The sequence below is a fragment of the Littorina saxatilis genome, linkage group LG3 (genome assembly GCF_037325665.1).
Source record: "Littorina saxatilis isolate snail1 linkage group LG3, US_GU_Lsax_2.0, whole genome shotgun sequence".
Classification (NCBI taxonomy): Eukaryota; Metazoa; Mollusca; class Gastropoda; order Littorinimorpha; family Littorinidae; genus Littorina; species Littorina saxatilis.
Window position 1 is genome coordinate 25626838 of NC_090247.1, and position 19160 is coordinate 25645997.

Consider the following 19160-nt stretch of genomic DNA (forward strand, 5'->3'; position numbering starts at 1 on the left):
ACACACACACACACACACACACACACACACACACACATGCGCGCACAGGTGCAAGCAAACCCTCCCTACTTATGCTTACATTAACACAGATGTACATTTTAAAATGATTTACTCTCTCTCTCTCTCTCTCTCTCTCTCTCACACACACACACACACACACACACACGCACATATGCAAGCAAACCTTTCAAAACCTGCACTCTTTTTCATACACTAACACACACAATTTACAAAAGTATCGTCTTTTTTATTAAACTTTCCACATCAAATCATACACCACTAGTTAATCCTTCAATGCTTTCCTTTCTTCTTTCTCTTCGCTGAAGTCTCTGTTGGTTTCTTAGTGTTCAGCTCAATATCTACCGCCTTCCTCTTCTGCCCTCCATGCAGAAGAGCGCGATCGTCAATGGGTTGAATGACCTGACCGATTCTGTTGACTACAGTCTTGGGTTTGATGTTCTTTCTGAACTGGGTTTCTGATGTGAAATCTCTGCCGATGGGTTTGGAAAGGGTGGTTTGCATCTGGTCCAGGGTCTTGTAGGGGTAGGGTATTTTATCCAGCTGTGGACAGACATAAAGATCAATGGTTAGAGTGAATGTGGTCAAGCTAATCTTCGTACATAGAGATGAGATTAAAAAATGATCAAAAAGGACAGAAATGGGTTTTCAAGTTTCAAAATTTGAAGAAAATAAAATGAAATCAAGATTTGTGCAGATTTTCTCATCCCTGAATGATGAGAAGACTGGCAATGGATGTGCTCGAGAGTGAGTGTGAGTGTGTGCATGTATGATTACATGCGCGTGTGTGTGTTTGTGTGTGTGCGTGCATGTGTGTATGTAAACCTTCATAATTACAAGAAGAGCAAACGCTCGATCGAGTCACTTTCGCAGTTCTGAATATTATATGAGGCATCAGATGGACAGGAAGAAATTGCTATTCACAACACAATGAGTCACGTTCACATAAAATTTGAGCCCGGTCACTTTTATAGTTTCCGAGAAAAGCCCAACGTTAAGTTGTGTGTTGCCGAACAGAAAAGGCTAGTTATCTCCCTTGTTTTTCTGATAACGTTCGTAAAAGGCTACAGATGTAAATACTTTGATGTAAAGAATAATCCTACAAAGTTTCAATCACATCCGATGAACTTTGTCAAAGATATAAAATGTCTAATTTTTCCTTTGACGCTGACCTGTGACCTTGAAAAAGGTCAAAGGTCAACGAAACCATCGTTAAAGTGTAGAGGTCATTGGAGGTCACGACTAAACAAAATATGAGCCCGATCGCTTTGATAGTTTCCGAGAAAAGATATAAAATGTCTAATTTTTCCTTTGACGCTGACCTGTGACCTTGAAAAAGGTCAAAGGTCAACGAAACCATCGTTAAAGTGTAGAGGTCATTGGAGGTCACGACTAAACAAAATATGAGCCCGATCGCTTTGATAGTTTCCGAGAAAAGATATAAAATGTCTAATTTTTCCTTTGACGCTGACCTGTGACCTTGAAAAAGGTCAAAGGTCAACGAAACCATCGTTAAAGTGTAGAGGTCATTGGAGGTCACGACTAAACAAAATATGAGCCCGATCGCTTTGATAGTTTCCGAGAAAAGTCCAACGTTAAGGTGGTGTCTACGGACGGCCGGCCGGACGGCCGGCCGGACAGACTAACACTGACCGATTACATAGAGTCACTTTTTCTCAAGTGACTCAAAAATCATTTCCAAAAATGTTTCCCACATCATAAAACTCACCATGTGTTTCTCTACTGCCGTATTTTTCTTCTCGCTGATGATGACATGGCCGATTTTGTTGTCAGTTCGAGCTTGGGGTTGGGCCTTCTTGATGAAGCTGAAAACAGACAGAACAAAAGTCTCAGCAAAATCAGGCTGGTAAAAAACTGGGGGGTAGGGTCGGACGGGAGGCATGCTTCCCTGAAAATTTTGATAAATCAGAACCCAAGACCATTTCAAAAATAAAACTTGTGCAAGTTAGTAACTGACGAAAAAAAATCAGATGATGACAATAGTCTCCTGTCCGCCCAGCCGACCTTCCCCTTGACCCTACTTGTGACCTCGATGTTTGATGCCCCCGCAAGGGGCACGGTACTCTCTAAGCACCCAAAACCTCAAAGAGAGATAACTGGCGGAAACCATTCCTATCGTAGTCTCCTGTCCGCCCAGCCGACCTTCCCCTTGACCCTGCTTGTGACCTCGATGTTTGATGCCCCCGCAAGGGGCACGGTACTCTGTAAACACCCAAAACCTCAAAGAGATAACTGGCGGAAACCTTCCTATTAAGTAACATAGAAAACTCTATCAACAGTTACGCACACTATTGAAAAGATTGCGTCAGAGCTGAAATATAAATTGTGTATACAGAAAAATGGTTCTCATGTTTCTATAAATTAAAAATATATCACCATATGCTCTGCAGCTTAAAGGCACAGTAAGCCTCCCGTAAACCATCACAGAGCTCCCCGAGCGTCTACATACAGTACAAGCATACTTCCATTTGAACGCTCACCGAACGGGAACATTCTGGCTGCTTTCTGTAGAGCGTGAGAAATTTTCAAAGAATTCATTTTCGTGGACTTGGTCCTCTACAACAATGGCACCTCGTTTTGGTGCTGGACGGCTGTTATGAATATTCAATACCGGAAATCACGCCCGGACAGTAAGCCTCCCGTAAACCATCACAGATACTGTCAGGCTTTTACACACAGTACAAGCACCCTTCCATTTGAACGCTCACCAAACGGGAACATCCTAGGTGCCCAACGTAAAGAGCGAGCAATTTTTAAAGAATTAATTTTGCAGATTGTCTCGAACACTTTTTGGACCCATCCTGAACTCAGGTCAAACATGAGTTACTTCCTTTCGGGTCTCATTCTATCAATGTAAACTGGCGATAGCCGTGAATCGATGATTATCAAAATGTTTTTGGACCGTGGTGCGTTTTTGCGCTAGACCTAACTTTTAAAATCTAAATAATAAATTGACAGCTTGTTACACAAACATTCTTTAATCATAAAAGAATTCTTTTTTCATCAAGACAAGATCAGTACAATTCGAAGTTGTGAAAGCTTGAAAAAAGAAAAGCCCGGAAGCAGGGTCACGCAAGGGTCGTAGCAGACGACGGTTTATCCATATCACCGTTCCTCTCAACAGTCAAAAGCCATCTCTAGAGTTCTTGTGAACCACAGCCGTTTGTTTCGTGCATAAAAACGTGCTATTGTAAATAAGCTCACATCGAGTCGCATTCAAATGACTAACTGACAACTACATTGTGAAAAAGGGAAACTGGATCACACGGGTTCACGATGGCTCAGGGGTAAGATAAACCACGCAAAAATAAATTCTTTGAAAATTTTTCGCTCTTTACGGAGGGCACCTAGGATGTTCTCAATCGGTGAGTGTTTAAATGAAAGAGTATTTGTACTGTGTGTAAAAGCCTGACCGTATCTGTGATGGTTTACGGGAGGCTTACTGTGCCTTTAAAAAAATTTGTAGGGTGCATGAAAAATACAAAGATTCCTAAAAAGTTTAAATTCGTAGAATGCCTGAAACTTATGTGACAAAGAGGGGGAGGGGGGTGCGAGGGGGGGAAGGTCTTAGTTATGCTATAGCAGAGAAGCAATTCTGGAGAAAAAAAGGAGGAAAGAGTTAATCATGTCAAGAATGGCCCCGGTGACCTCTTAAACTGGCCCCGGTGACCTCTTAAACTGGCCCCGGTGACTTTTTAAACTGGCCCTGGCCTCTTATACTGGCCCCAGTGACCTCTTAAACTGGCCCCGGTGACCTCCTTAACTGGCCCCGGTGGTCTCTTTAACTGGCCCCGGTGACTTCTTAAACTGGCCCTGGTGGCCTCTTAAACTGGCCCTGGTGGCCTCTTAAACTGGCCCCGATCACCTCTTTAACTGGCCCCGGTCACCTCTTTAACTGGCCCCGGTGGCCTCTTTAACTGGCCCCGGTGACCTCTTTAACTGGCCCCGGTGACCTCTTTAACTGGCCTCGGTGGCCTCTTTAACTGGCCCCGGTGACCTCTTGAACTGGCCCCGGTGACCTCTTCAACTGGCCCCGGTGACTTCTTTAACTGGCCCCGGTGACCTCTTTAACTGGCCCCGGTGACCTCTTTAACTGGCCCCGGTGACCAGGGTGCATGAAAAATACAAAGATTCCTAAAAAGTTTAAATTCGTAGAATGCCTGAAACTTATGTGACAAAGAGGGGGAGGGGGGTGCGAGGGGGGGAAGGTCTTAGTTATGCTATAGCAGAGAAGCAATTCTGGAGAAAAAAAGGAGGAAAATGAGGGAAAGGGAATTTTTTTATTTAATGTATATATGTAAAGCACGGACAAGAGTTAATCATGTCAAGAATGGCCCCGGTGACCTCTTAAACTGGCCCCGGTGACCTCTTAAACTGGCCCCGGTGACTTCTTAAACTGGCCCTGGTGGCCTCTTAAACTGGCCCTGGTGGCCTCTTAAACTGGCCCCGGTCACCTCCTTAACTGGCCCCGGTGGTCTCTTTAACTGGCCCCGGTGACCTCTTAAACTGGCCCTGGTGACCTCTTTTACTGGCCCCGGTGGCCTCTTAAACTGGCCCCAGTGACCTCTTTAACTGGCCCCGGTGACCTCTTTAACTGGCCCCGGTGACCTCTTAAACTGGCCCCGGTGACCTCTTAAACTGGCCCCGGTGACCTCTTAAACTGGCCCTGGTGGCCTCTTAAACTGGCCCTGGTGGCCTCTTAAACTGGCCCCGGTGACCTCTTCAACTGGCCCCGGTGACTTCTTTAACTGGCCCCGGTGACCTCTTTAACTGGCCCCGGTGACTTCTTTAACTGGCCCCGGTGACCTCTTCAACTGGCCCTGGTGACTTCTTTAACTGACCCCGGTGACCTCTTTAACTGGCCCCGGTGACCTCTTTAACTGGCCCTGGTGGCCTCTTTAACTGGCCCCGGTGACCTCTTAAGTTTCTACGAAAACATGTCAGAATCCCTACTTTCCTAAGGTTAAGTTATGTCCATTTCTTCAACCAAGCATGAGCCTGCTACCTACCGTTTCCTCAATTTGTTGGACGGCACAATTCCAGCTCCTGCCCAGCTTCCCCATCCGGGGACGAACAGATCCTTATCCTTCTCCCCCTCCTCCTCCTCCACACGACGCTTCTCTTCCACAAACTCCGCCACCACATCATCATCGTCAAATGCTTCCGCGATCGTCATCAGAGTGTCTGCTGGGGTCTCTGGTATCTTGTCAGTTTTGGTGTTTGTGTCTGTGGTCTTCTTGTTGGTTTTGCCCTTTTTTGCTTTGCTGGTGTTTGTGTTGGGGTTTTCATTTTCATTGGTGGTGGTTTGGAGACCTTTCACAACAGCCATCAGAGCTTTTTCTTCTGTGGATATGGCAGTTTCTGTCGCTGAAGAGCTGTTCTTACTCTTCTTGCCTCTTTTCCTGTTCTTTTTAGGTTTCGCTGCCTCTTTTGTTGTACCTAGTTCTGGCTTTTCCTGGTCTGATATCACAGGCGCGGTAATTTCATGCTTTTCCTGGCCTGATTGGGCAGTTTCCTGTGCAGTAGTATCCTTTTGTTTCTTTGACTTTTTCTTCTTCTTTTTTGTCTGGACTTCTTCAAATTCATCTGCATCATTTTCTTGCGACTGACTTGTTTCTACTTCTTCATCTTCTGGAGGTGCAGTGCTGTCTACTACAGTGCTGACTCTTTGCTTCTTACTTTTCTTTCCTGCCTTCTGACTGTTCGTTTCCATCTTCTTACTTTCATTTTCTTCTGCTACCCGTTTTTCTTCTTCATGCGTGCTACCCCTCTGTTTCCTACCTTTCTTTCCACTTTTCTTACTCTCAATTTCTACAGTCTTTTGCGTTTCATCTTCTTGCACGCTTTGAGCTTCAACTTGTTGCAGTGGTGGCGCAGAAACAGCTGCTATTTCTTCTGAACGTTCAGACTTCTCAACATCATCGCCCTCTACATCTTCTCCGTCGTCTTCATCATCATCTTCATCATCATCTTCATCATCAGTTTCGTCCACATCAAAAGATGCCAGAAACTTTCTCTCTTTCGCCTCCTCCTCATCCTCTTCCTCCTCGTCCTCGTCATCTCTAACCTCCACGGCAGATGTATTCTGGGAGACGCTTAAAGACGCCAAACTGGACACTGTGGGCTGCATCCAAACGTTCTTGGAGTGAACTGTCGTTGCAGCGGTAACGTTGGGGATCTCAGCTTCATCTTCGCTCTCCGACGAGGAAGGTAGTTGCCGATGTTTTTTCACCAATTCCTTGTGTTTGGACAGCATGTCTTGAATCTGTTGTCTTTTCTGGAGAGAGAAAAAAGAAAATAATGAAACTTAGTGATAAGTGCATTCAGATGAAAATGGATAATCTAGTGGGAAGAAGTAGGGAGAGAGTGGCGGAATCGTAAGAGAAAGTTAGAAAGACAGGCTTATAGAAACTTCAACACAGACACACATACACATTCACATACAACAGGCCAAGACACCCTCAAAATGCACCCTTTTGTCAATCAATCAAACAATAAACACTTGCCAAATATGTAGAGCAGAGAAAATGTGATAAATACTTATACAAATACATACCAAACCAGAATAGAAGAAGAATTGTTAAAAACTAAAATTTAAAAAAAACTTTAAAAAAAACTTACCTCATTGTCGTATTTAGAAAAGACTTTTGCTTGGCGAGCAAACTTGCCTCCACCCATGTGCCTCAGGCGTCCCCTCTCCTGTTCAAAGAAAAAAGATTGAAAAAATTAAAAAGGTTCAAGCACACAGTACAAGAATATAAACACATCATGTTCCATGGATGCTCGATGGTTGTTGCATTCTGGATCACTGGCATACCAATTGACTACTGCAAAAGTAACTGAAACCTTTGTTTTCAGATCTTCTGATGCAAGACTTCCTATTGGATTGTCTTCTTGGATCTGCTCTCTCAAGCAAGTCTCTAATTTACCTCAGTTTCAAGACTATTTTACAGACCTTACTTAAGTAGGTCTTATATTAGAATCTGTCTTTCTCTTAGTCTAATCTGATCTAATTTTTAAAAGTTTCATATCATGTTAAAAAATGTTTTGGCTGTTGGAAGATAAGTTCTTGTCATTTCTAAGGACATGTTTCTTGATCATTAAGAATAAGAATAAGAATAAGAATACTTTATTATCTCATAGAGAAATTCAGGCGTGGTACATACCGTACTTTCCGGGTGACAAGGCGCTTCGTTATACAAGACGCACCCCCTTCTTTTTAAAAAAAATTGTAATCCAGTCACCCATTGGACGCAGGGGGCCGATAGGGCGCACCAAAATGACCCAGTTTTTGCCATGAGAGGTGGTTCCCCTGTCATATCTGAGAGAGGAAACACTTCCTGCACCGGGGTCAGTGACCGACTTTAACTGAGTGAAAATATGTGTGCTCTGTGTGTGCGGCCAGATCAAAGGCATTGTGATAGCTGGGTGGCCTTGTTTATAGACACGACCTTCTTCCCAGGGGTCAATGACCCAGTTTTTGCCATGAGAGGTGGTTCCCCTGTCATATCTGAGAGAGGAAACACTTCCTGCACCGGGGTCAGTGACCGAGTTTAACAGAGTGGAAATCTGTGTGTGTGGCCAGATCAAAGGCAGGGCAGTACCTAGTAGCTGAAACATGCATTATCACAAGTTGTTTGACTGGTACTCAAGCGGTCTCTTTGATTTTTTTCGTATTTCATACACGGATTAGGCGCTTCGTTATACAAGACGCAGGGGTCGAACTCGAGGGAAAAAGTCGCGCCTTATGACCCGGAAAGTACGGTAACAATAATACAAACAGAACATTGTTTTTACATAAGACATATATAACAGAGCAGGTTATAAACACACCTCCCACATACCTCTTCGGGACTGGATGAAAAAGAGCACTCACTGCTTCTCTAACACCTTTGTAAATAAAATAAAAATGAAACTAACTGAATCCAATGTTGATGTTTTTCAATGTTTTCGATGTTCATTTATTGTGTGTGCCAAGCAAAAACAAACATTTCTGTTTGTACGCACAATAAAGCTGTGTTGTATTGAATTGTATTGTATCATATTTCAATCTCTCGCTCGCTGAACGTCCAGTCTTGCCTACCTCCAGTCTCTTTCTCTCCACCTCATTCATTCTGTCCATCAAGGCCTCAGGGTCTGTGACGGCAAGTTCTTCCAACTCCTTCTCCATCTGCTTCAGTTTCTCCTTTTTCTTTCCTCGTCGATACCTGCAACATCAAACTTTATAATTACATTTTCTATCTTGGTTTTTTTTTAGATAATTATCACATAAAAATTTCCCTGACTGCGAATCTGACGGATTTGGGGATGAAAATAGCTTGTTCATTTCAATGCTTCCTATTCTCTCAAACGCCTGCAGATTGTTCTGCACAATCTCAATTTACCGTATGCATCTAGAGTGCTTACTTCCCTTTGTTTCTCAGATCTGACAGTCAGTTTTTTCCAACAATTTCCCCATCAGCTTCAGTGTTTTGGGGAACTCTTTTCCATAGTTTACCTTTGACAAGAAAAAAAGTGGATGACAGGTTGTTAAGGTGAATATAATATAATGAAGATCGTTATGTTTTTACTTAATTAAGCAGAGATCATAGATCAATCTGATTTGTAAAGAAGTTAAGCGCATTCAAAAGAGGTCACAGATAATAAAGACAGTACTATATTTGTTTGTAAGAACTATTGCCCAAGCCGCACTGTATAGTCCATTGCAGAAAAGACCCTACCGTTTGCTCTTGATCTTGTTCTGCCATCGCAGTTTGCTGGCCTTGGTGTACATGATGGCTCTCATCTTCATCAGCTCCGCTCTTCTCTCTCTGGCCTGGACATAAAGAAAACCTTTTCAGTCAGACTACAAGTTACTGCAATGATAAAAGTATACCCACCACATACGCTCAGATTCAAGCACTTTAGCATGATCAGAATATATGTGCAGCAGGTTGTGGTAAGCTTAGAATGTACGTGTTTTTGCAACAGGCATGAAAAGAATATGCCCACTATGCATAATTCAGTGTTGTTCCCAGACACTGAAGACAACAGGTCAGTTGGACCTGGAATTAGGAATATATACATACATCAGTGAAAAGGTCCTGAACGTCAAAAAACATTGCTGTGTAAAAACACATTCCACCTGTCAAAGCTATCAGACGTTCGACCGGCCTGGGGTCAGAACAATGCGTCAATACGTAAATGACCAAAATCCGAGGCCTGGTACAACACTGATGCTTTTAAGTGTTCTTGCCCCAGCCAGGATAAGATTATGCGCACGTGCACACGATGTGCTGACGCATCAGTGTCCTTGCACTTTGTAGGATAAGACCAAGAGTAAGCTCATGACATTACTGCAACAAAACAACTCCAGGCTTTACCCACTTTATCTTTCTCTATCACAGGTAAGCCAAGAGTGATAGCAAGAGTGCAATGTTTACATAAGGACATACCTCTTCCAAGCTCATGGCTTTCATCTCTTCTTCCTCAGCTGGTGTAAACAGCTTTCCTTTGGGAATCCTGTTCTCTGGCTTTATCTTGGCCAGCTCTGCTTGGATTTCTTTCTCCAGGGCTGTGATAGGCTGCAAGAGTGAAGAGTAAATAACCATCACCATCAGATGAAAAATTACAGTTGTGTTATGCATCTAAGGGAGAAAAGTGCCAGCAAAGTTTTGAAAAAAAGGCATCATCAATGAAAAGAGAGAAACTCAGAAAGGCCATGGGAAAAGATTTTATATTCAGTCACTTTATCATCCCAGTATAATAGATATGTTTAGACAATATCATCTCTTCAATACATTACTCACTAAATCCCTCTTTAAGCAAAATCTTCTTAATCTGCCAGCCCTACATTATACTGTGCAGATTTTGTTTGGGTGTGCATCATGAACCTTGAAGAAATTAGAGAGATGAAAAGACAAGGAAGATTAAGAAACCTTTCCCAACTGAAAAGACACACACACAATTACATGAACACTTGCAGTTTAAATGTGCAACATACCCTAAAAGTGATGTGAGTGTTTATCAGCTTTTGTGTCGGTTGTTCCAAAGGAAATTTCATCTGTTCTGCCTGCAACGGAAACAAACGGTGAAGTCAGGTAAAAAGGTCTAAAAATCCACTGGTCAAAATACATTAGAATTTCTGGAACGCTGAAGAAGAAGGTATTATTTCAAAACACCTGTTTATGATGAACACACACGTAAATGTAAGCAAATGTAGGCATACACACAAACACATTCATTTGTCACACAAACAATATTGTCACACAAAAATCAACCTGTAAACCTTAATCAATTCAGGACTCATCTGACCAGTGATAAATGAAATTTTTCAATCTAACTAACCAGCAAATTTATCATTGCTAATACTAGCAGCTCCTAAGCAAATATACAAGGCTAACTTTTCCTTTTAAACATTCAACCAGGCTGAATCCTTCAGTCTATTTAACAGACGCATTACCTTTCGATTAGCTGTCACCACAGGATCCCACTTGGAAAGTTCTTTCACCGTCTTTTCGTAGCCCACAGAGCGTTGAATCTGTGAGACAGGCACAAACAAAGCAAAGTGTGTATCATCAGTTTCAGCGGGAAAACTGCAATAGTTACGCACTGTATAACCACTCTCTAAATCTTTTTGGACATGTTCATTTAGAGCAGAATGGCGACAACTGAAAAATAACATGTAGGATGAAATCAATGACATTGTCCTGAGAGAGATGTCCAACAGACAAATGTTTCTGCAGAAGTAAAACATTTTCACTGAAGAAATACATCATTTACAATTACAATGTTAAATGTAGATATAATAAACATATATATAATAATAATAATAATACGAGAATTTATAACGCGCACATATCTCACCACAAGGCGACTCATACACAATCTTTCGCATTAACAACTCAAGCATACTCATATACACTTACAGTGTTACACATAAATTACATTAAGATGACAAGGCAACAACACAAACAGAGACATCAAAAGTAAGCATGAAAGGGTGGGATGGGGGTGGGCAGTGTAGAATGCATGGATCATTTGGAAAAAAGGAATGTCTTGAGTGCAGATTTGAATGATTCGAGGGACTGTTGTTGACGGAGGGGGAGAGGTAGTGTGTTCCATTGGCTAGGTGCTTGGAAAGAAAATGAGCGTTGACCTGCTGTTTTGAGTTTGGTGTGGGGGATGTTGAGTTTAACACTTTCGCGACGGGAGGTGACTATATTAGTAATAGCGCTGCAACGCCCACGGACGGGAAGTGACTATTTTAGTATTAGACATACAAGGTACACGACTCGTGATTGCTTCCCGGTTTTTGAAGCTTGCAGTAAATTGAGTTGTTTCCCTTGATACACGTGGTTTTCTCTTCCGGCTTGATCAAATTAGTGCAGATTTGATTGTGTTTTCGAACAAAAAAAATGAATCGAAGGCGAGCCTTGTCACGGGAGGAGATTCTCCGGATGTTGGATCTTGAGGATCCTGTAGATCATGATACATCGTGTCGTTTTAGCCTCAAGAAAGCGATAATAGCAGTGATATTGAGGAAGAAACAGTCCCGTTGTTGCTAGTACGAGTCGGCAACTACACGTGGTAGGGGGTGATACTGCTAGACGAACATGTATCTCGGAATCGTGCAGGAGCTATGGGGGCGTGGCAGCACTGATAACAATGGATGGCTGGAGCCTTCAAATCCTTTTGGAATTGTTCATAGGTGTACAGTTGGTACTTTGTTGTGAAAATGTGACATATTCAATATGGATTACCTAGACATCATTTGGTGAGTGTTACAGTTTTGTTTCATTTGAGTCAGGATGCTGTGAGTGAATGCGTGATTTGCTTGTTTTTTTCTTTGTACTGTCTCCTTATTTCTGTGTACAATGTTAACAATATTTCAGCTAATTCATAGGTTTTACACCTTGTTTGGTTATAACATTATTTATAATACTTTCTGTTAAAAAATAACTTTTAAAAAAAGCAGTGGAAAATAAAACACACACAAAACAAGAGGCGAAGCCTTCAAGGCTCACTAAGAAATCGACAAACAGTAACACAAACTCAATCACTCCGTCACACATACACACACACACACACACACACACACACACACACACACACACACACACACACACACACACACACACACACACACACACACACACACACACACACACACACACACACACACACAGTAAGCATAGGTGAAACTATGCAAGAAAGCGAGACCCTGGATCTGCCAAGAAGTCTCGGCCCGCTCACAATAACAATGACCGAGACTTTCAGTAATTCCTTTGCGTGACGTCTAACCCTCTTACGTCATAATGTGACGTCTTCAAATAGTTTCTATCACACACGTCGAACACTTTTGACCGAGACTGACGTAATCCATAGACTCGGAAATGTTAAAGTTTCTACCACAGACATACACACATACATACATACATACATACATACATACATACATACGCACGCACGCACAGACAGACAAAGTTACGATCGCATAGGCTACACTTCGTGAGCCAAAAACGTTAAAAAACACAAATTATCCCCCTTTCACCCCCCTTTGCTAAAACAAATCGCGTGACAAACTTATAAATAGCACGACTGAACTGGGCATCCATTTTTGAATTAGTACACAAAATTTGGTGGTGATTGGACTTAATTCAAGCTTGCTAGACAGATTTCTTTACAGTTACTGATTTTTGGGAAGTTTCTTGGTGGCAAGCTTGGGCAGGCAGGACGTTAACGCCGTGGCAGTGCTAGTCACAATAGTGTTAAGGGAGTCGGCAGATGATCTGAGTGCTCGTGAAGGGACATAGAGAGAGAGAGTCGGAGAGATAGGCAGGGGCGAGACCATGGAGGCATTTGTAGGTGAGAGTGTTGATTTTGTATGTGATACGGGCATATATACACATAAATAGAAGCTGAATGCAGTTTCTTGAACACAAGCAAGGGGTGACAACTTTGTCTGACAATTCAAGGTAACAAAACATTCTTTTTGCTAGAAATAATTAGAAATGTCAGAAGTAGAACTTGGCAAACAAGGTAGTCTGTTTGCAGCAAAGCGGGTACAAACATCTTTCCCTGTTAAATGCGATGGATGACCTATGCACAGATAAACTGCCAGCTTTTAGGATAGGACTATAAAATCTCCTTCATGAAAACACACATCAGACTTCAAATCTATGAAATAGCAACAAAGATCGCTACAAACATAGGCAGAGCTTCCATTAATCCAAAACAAGAATAAGGAACTCTTCTGGTTAAAACACACAAGTTCCTCTGTACAAACAAAAGGTTAAAAAAACCTTTCATTTTTGTAAACTCAACCACCTATGATCATGAAAAACCCACCTTTTCCTTGATGTGTTTTGGTGCCGGAGTGTCCACAACCTCAGTAGTGGTGTACACCGATTTGAGTTGCTTCTTCAATTCGCTGTGTGAGGAGGACTTGTGCAGGCTCCCCATCATTTCAGACATCAAGGTCTGAGCATCCACTGCAAAGATGTAAAACAACATTACACACCCAGCAACGCACTACGGAGGCAGGACACCCAGCAACGCACTACGGAGGCAGGACACCCAGTCACGGCGACCAAGGGAGAAATGGAAAATTGAGTATATCCAAGGAGTTTGGGGTAATTTGCAAAAGCTGGTTACACTAAAAAGTTGCTGTCAACTGTGTTGTAAACTATGTTACAAAAAAATCTAAGGGCATAGGTAGTGGGAATATTGGTTCATGATGTGCCATTTTCAGACTCATAATGGGACATAGCTGCATGAAGGCAGAGAATGAATAGGGAAAACGCACATAAACTCACATTATAGGAAAAGGAAGCAGGACACAACGCAATGTAACCCCATATTTTTCTGCCCATGCTTATTCAAAACAGTTAAGTGAGGACTCTCGTGGGAACTATTGAGCAAACCAGGGAGCAGAAACAGACCTTTCTGCGTCTTGAACCCAAACTCTGACACATTCTGCCCGTGGATTGTCCGCAGCGTGTGTTTGAGCCTGAAACATAAAACGTGTGTAACGTTAAACTGACATTAAACCCACAGTATAAAGACACAGATTACAACATTTCCCTGCTAGTGCTACTGTTAGTGTTATCTTTCTATAAACTGTTCAAACAGAAGCTGCAGCTATTGACTCTCATAGATGTAACCGAGTGCCGTAACACTACGATCACCTCGGGAGGCGAAGTGCAATCAAACAGGACTGAAAATGTTAGGGCTAATTTCTTAGAGAACAGTCAGAAAAATCCTATTTGTGCAGTTCCTCCTAAAAATCCAACCCTTGCATCTCAATAGACCCTATCGAAATTCCAAGCTCTCGCAAACTTCAAAGCATAGCAAAGCATGTGGTACAACAATCTCACGGGAGCTGAGAAAGCCAAGGTTCAAACTCAAGCTCTTGCGACGTCAAAGCATAACAAAGAGCGTGTCTCACGGATATCTTGCGAGAGCTGCTCAGATACAGAAACAAGATATATAGATGATGGATTGACCTTGCCTTTGTTTCACGACAAGCAAACAGTTGGTGCATGTGCAGTGTGCATCGTCTCACCTCTTGTTTCCATCCATGGAAGAGATAGCATCCAGGAGCCTGGCGTGTGGCCTGTCCTCCACATCCTGTGTAAACACACACACAAGAATACTTTACACAAGTTTCTGAATGAAAAAAAACCAATCTAACAAACAAACAAAAACACACACAAAAACAACAATTCACTCAAGTATCTGTGAAAGTTCTTGCCACTTGAAACCACCAAAGACACTCAGTTCACACAAAAATTATTGTAATTAAAGTTAAAATCCATGAACCCTTAATTTTCCTGAGATTTGATTGAAAGATCTATTCTAATGAAGCAAGACTCACTCCCATCTGCTCATGTCATCTCTCTTTGCAGATGACTGATGCAGCCGTCACTGGACTACAGTGGAACCCCCTTTTGAGACACACCCCCCCCCCCCCCCCCCCCCGAATTTAAGACTTCCTCCTTTTTAAGACCTTGCTTTTTCAGAGTTTCTGTTCCTGTTCATAACCTCTGTAAATGTACGTCCATTTTAAGACTTTCCCCTTTTTCAGACCCTGATCTTGTCACATTTGTGGAGGTGTGAAAAGTTGGGCTGGACTGTATTATGTGGATGATCTAGTGGACGATATTGAGCGCTCGACTGTATTATGTGGATGATCTAGTGGACGATATTGAGCGCTCGACTGTATAATGTGGATGATCTAGTGGACGATATTGAGCGCTCGACTGTATTATGTGGATGGTCTAGTGGACGATATTGAGTGCTCGACTGTATTATGTGGATGATCTAGTGGACGATATTGAGCGCTCGACTGTATTATGTGGATGATCTAGTGGACGATATTGAGCGCTCGACTGTATTATGTGGATGATCTAGTGGACGATATTGAGCGCTCTGGGAGGCACTGGGTTAAACTTAAAACTGCCATTGTTCACTTAGTCTAAAACTTACAGTAATATTGCTGTCTTTCATGACAGGTGTTACATACTGTAAATAATAAAATAAAGATTTATTTACAGAAAGAAAACAACACAATTATACCTGGGCCACGTCCTCATCATCCGACGGAATCTCCTCATCGTCTGCCTCGGCTGCCAATCCTCTCTGCGAATAGAAAACATTGCTTTCAATTTTCTGGTTGACCATACTATATATGCAGTTTCACCTTTATGGCTGATCAAAAAATATGCTGAACTCAAGGGTTTTATAACAGTAGTGATATCCCTAATAGTAATATAAGTAATATGATAAACCCTACCTGTACACGTACTGTACGTAGCACTAGCAGTAGCACTAGCAAGAGCAACATGCAATGATTATGAATATGATGCATGAATGCATGCAACTGGCCGCATGCCCATGGGAAGACAGTTAATTTGGGATATTAATTGTTCTTGAATTTTAACAGCACAGTGTCAGTTTGCTTTCACGAGGTTCAGTTCATTGATAAAAAAAAAAGAAGTGTGTCAATGAACATCAGAATAAATCTGTTGCTCTTCTTACGTATAAGTTATAGACTAGTTTACTGTCTGGTGACAGGGTTAGAGGCATGTGCTTGTCCCCTCTCTCGACACGAGAGAAACTACACAGCAAAAGCAATTGTGGTGACTAAAACGCTGCTAAATCACACCAAAAAAAGGTAATCTTGAACTTTAGCGTGTTAAATTCATAGCTCAGAATTCAGAGGCATTTAAGTCTCCAAATTTGTAGAACCAGCACTTGTAATCATAACAAGTCATTTTAGATCCTTGTGAAGTTACGGAATGAACTCCGATGAACTGTACGAATGCATTTCGTTTACATGGGTCAAAGAAGGAATTATCCGTATGAGCGAACAAGGGAGACAACTCTTTCGTGTAAATGATGTCCCATGGTTGACAACGTACGCCATTTTCGGTGCATTTTCGTCGATTGAACAACCAAATTAATTAATTATGCTTAAGTTTGAAGCTCAATCCGTCTATTAATTTCACGACAAATGTTCTTTGGCTTGCTTACATGGACTTGTATCAAAAATAAGTAAAGAATGTCACTGGATTCTGAGCTATGAATTTAACACGCTAGAGTTCAAGATTACCAAAAAGAACTTCAATTTTAAAGATAACATTTCAGTCTAAAGAGACGATTCCTCTATTCATCAAGAAAACAAAACAAACCATAAGTTGCTCCATCTTCGTCGTGGTAAAACCGGAACATGTGGTTCAAAGGGAAGCTACTCTCGTACATTTCTTAAAAGGACGTGGCTGGAGAACCGACGAGTCGGTTACGGAGCCACCAGGCTCGAGAACCGGCGAGTCGGTTACGGAGCACCCAGGCTCGAGAACCGGTCGCTCTCGAAAAGCCCGAGTCACGGCGACAAGCTCTCAAAAATAAAGGTTCCCTTTTGTTGCAATGAAAACATATTTTCAGCATTGGTCTCACGCCACATGGCAGTCTCTGTGGTCTACACAACTTGATTCACGACAAAAACACCAAAACGTGTCAAAAACAGGCATTTTCGTCACATGATAAAGCGAGCTTGTTGACAATCTAGACCCCCAAACAACATTTCTATAACATGTAAATGTAGTCTAGCCATTCTGTGACACGATACGCCAGTGACAAAATAGCGACTATCTACAACGGAACACGTCGCTCCATACGAGAATGGTGCGGAACAGTTCCCCACCCGTGTAGCCGGAACTGGTCCGTTTTGTGAGTAAATCGCCCAGCTGTCTTGTAAAGAGTCATTTTTTTGCCTGCGGTCTTTGGTTGAGGTTGAAATAACTGCCTCGGCTGGCGACAAAAAGGTAATTTGAGGTGGTTTTTTTCATAAAACAAGAAAAGTTATATTAGTTTGTCTCCTTTTAACTTGAATATAATTTATACACAACGAAACATTCATATGTCGCCTAATTATTGGTCTGTGTAGAAGCCGGACACTGTTCAAGGTAAAATGAGACAATGAAAACAAATTCTCAGTAACGTGGCTACTTCTCAATATCAAGATGGCGAGACGTTCTCAGTTGTTGTTATTGTTTGTTGAGTTTGTTTTGGTTGTTTGTTGTTGTTGTGGTGTTTTGCTGTTGCTTTTGTGTTTTGTTGTTGTAGGTTGTTTTCGCTGTTGCCGCTGTTGATACGTCACACGTGACTCGATTTCTGCGAGTAAGATAATCAAAGTGTGGTCGATAACGTCAGTGCGTGCGGCGTGAATCTGAACGTCGCGGCTAAATTAAAGTTCCACATGACCTTGATATAATTGACTTCTTCTCCTCAGTCTGAATACCTGCCACAAAAAAAGCCTGGTTTACTAGCCGTCGGAGTCGAACACATTAGTGTACACGAGAATGTATGCTTTGATCAGAAAATCTATATTTTACCTCAGAATGCAGGGCTACGTCACTTTTTGATCAGAAAATCTATTGAAATCTAGATCCTCACCTTCACGGTCGTATTTGTAATCAGCAATGAAATTGTACTCAACAGAAAATATAAGCAGGTTACAAACAACTTCCCTTCAAATAACGTCAGAAATATGCAAGCATCAAGATAATTTCCCTCGATTTCTCACCTCACATAATGGCAGTTCGCTCAACAAAATTGCTCCGACCATCAAAACTTTGCGGTCTATGGACAAAGGGAAATAACTACAACGACAACAACAAAATAGTCAAAACATAAAAAAGAGTACAGTCCCCTGTTTTGACCAAGAACGATAACTCTTCTTTATAAGAGGATGAATTACGGAAAATGCCGAGCCACTAGATACGTCAGCCTCGGAAAAAAACCCCGAGAATTAAGTAGGCAAGGGAAGTAACTCTTGCTCCTACGGAAATGGCCGAAGTTTTAATTTCTCTTACATCATCTTCGGAAAAAACGAGAATTAATTAGCAATGGGAAATAACTCTATGTGGTTACGGAAATAGCCGAGTATTACGTCATCAATTGTTCCGGAAAAGGCCGAACATTTTAATGGGAAGCAACTCTTTGGATGTTGTTTGTTTTGGGGAATAACACGAGTTGTTTCCCGTAGACCGTACGACAACCCTGAAGCCCACTCTTTTGTGTAGAAGTACCTTTCTGTCCTGAAGTTAGCGATGGCAGACGCTCAAAATGTCTTGGTCGTTTCGCAAGGATATGCACGAGAATTCTTACACTTACCAACAATTAACTGTGGGGAATCGATATTAAAGCAAAAGTGTTAATGTGTATTTTCTGCCGTATGTATTTTAGTCATAACAGCAAGATGTAGAGACAGACAGAGATCTAAAGGGGCGTGTGTGTGTGTGTGTGTGTCTCTCTCTCTCTCTCTCTCTCTCTCTCTCTCTCTCTCTCTCTCTCTCTCTCTCTCTCTCTCTCTCTCTCTCTCTCTCTACACACACACACACACACACACACACACACACACACACATGCCCCAAGTCACACACGCACACGGCACACTCACACTCACACACACGCACTCACTCACTCTCTCACACAAACTTCATACAAACAAAACACACACCCATACGCACATATATATACTGACAGACGGACATACACACCTTTACAAACAAACACACACATACACTTACGCTCACGCACATACACACACACTCTCTCTCTCTCCTCTCTCTCTCTCT

General features: G+C 42.1%; 1 protein-coding gene across 2 annotated transcripts; it reads right to left on the reverse strand.

Moving 5' to 3' along the window:
• Positions 1–232: 232 nt before the first annotated feature.
• LOC138961963 (U3 small nucleolar RNA-associated protein 14 homolog A-like) lies at positions 233–18169 on the reverse strand. 2 transcript variants are annotated; one of them, XM_070333645.1, is made up of 14 exons: positions 18107–18169; positions 15598–15660; positions 14585–14649; positions 13962–14029; positions 13369–13511; positions 10481–10558; positions 10022–10090; positions 9474–9602; positions 8760–8854; positions 8123–8246; positions 6661–6738; positions 5049–6316; positions 1748–1844; positions 233–561 (listed from the first exon to the last, which is right to left on the reverse strand). In XM_070333645.1, the coding sequence occupies exons 1-14, from the start codon at positions 18146–18148 to the stop codon at positions 292–294; spliced, it is 2589 nt and encodes an 862-aa protein (XP_070189746.1). In that variant the 5' UTR covers positions 18149–18169; the 3' UTR covers positions 233–291. The 2 variants fall into 2 exon arrangements, with proteins under 2 accessions (XP_070189746.1, XP_070189747.1); XM_070333646.1 differs by lacking the exon at positions 18107–18169 and adding an exon at positions 16713–16813.
• Positions 18170–19160: the final 991 nt, after the last annotated feature.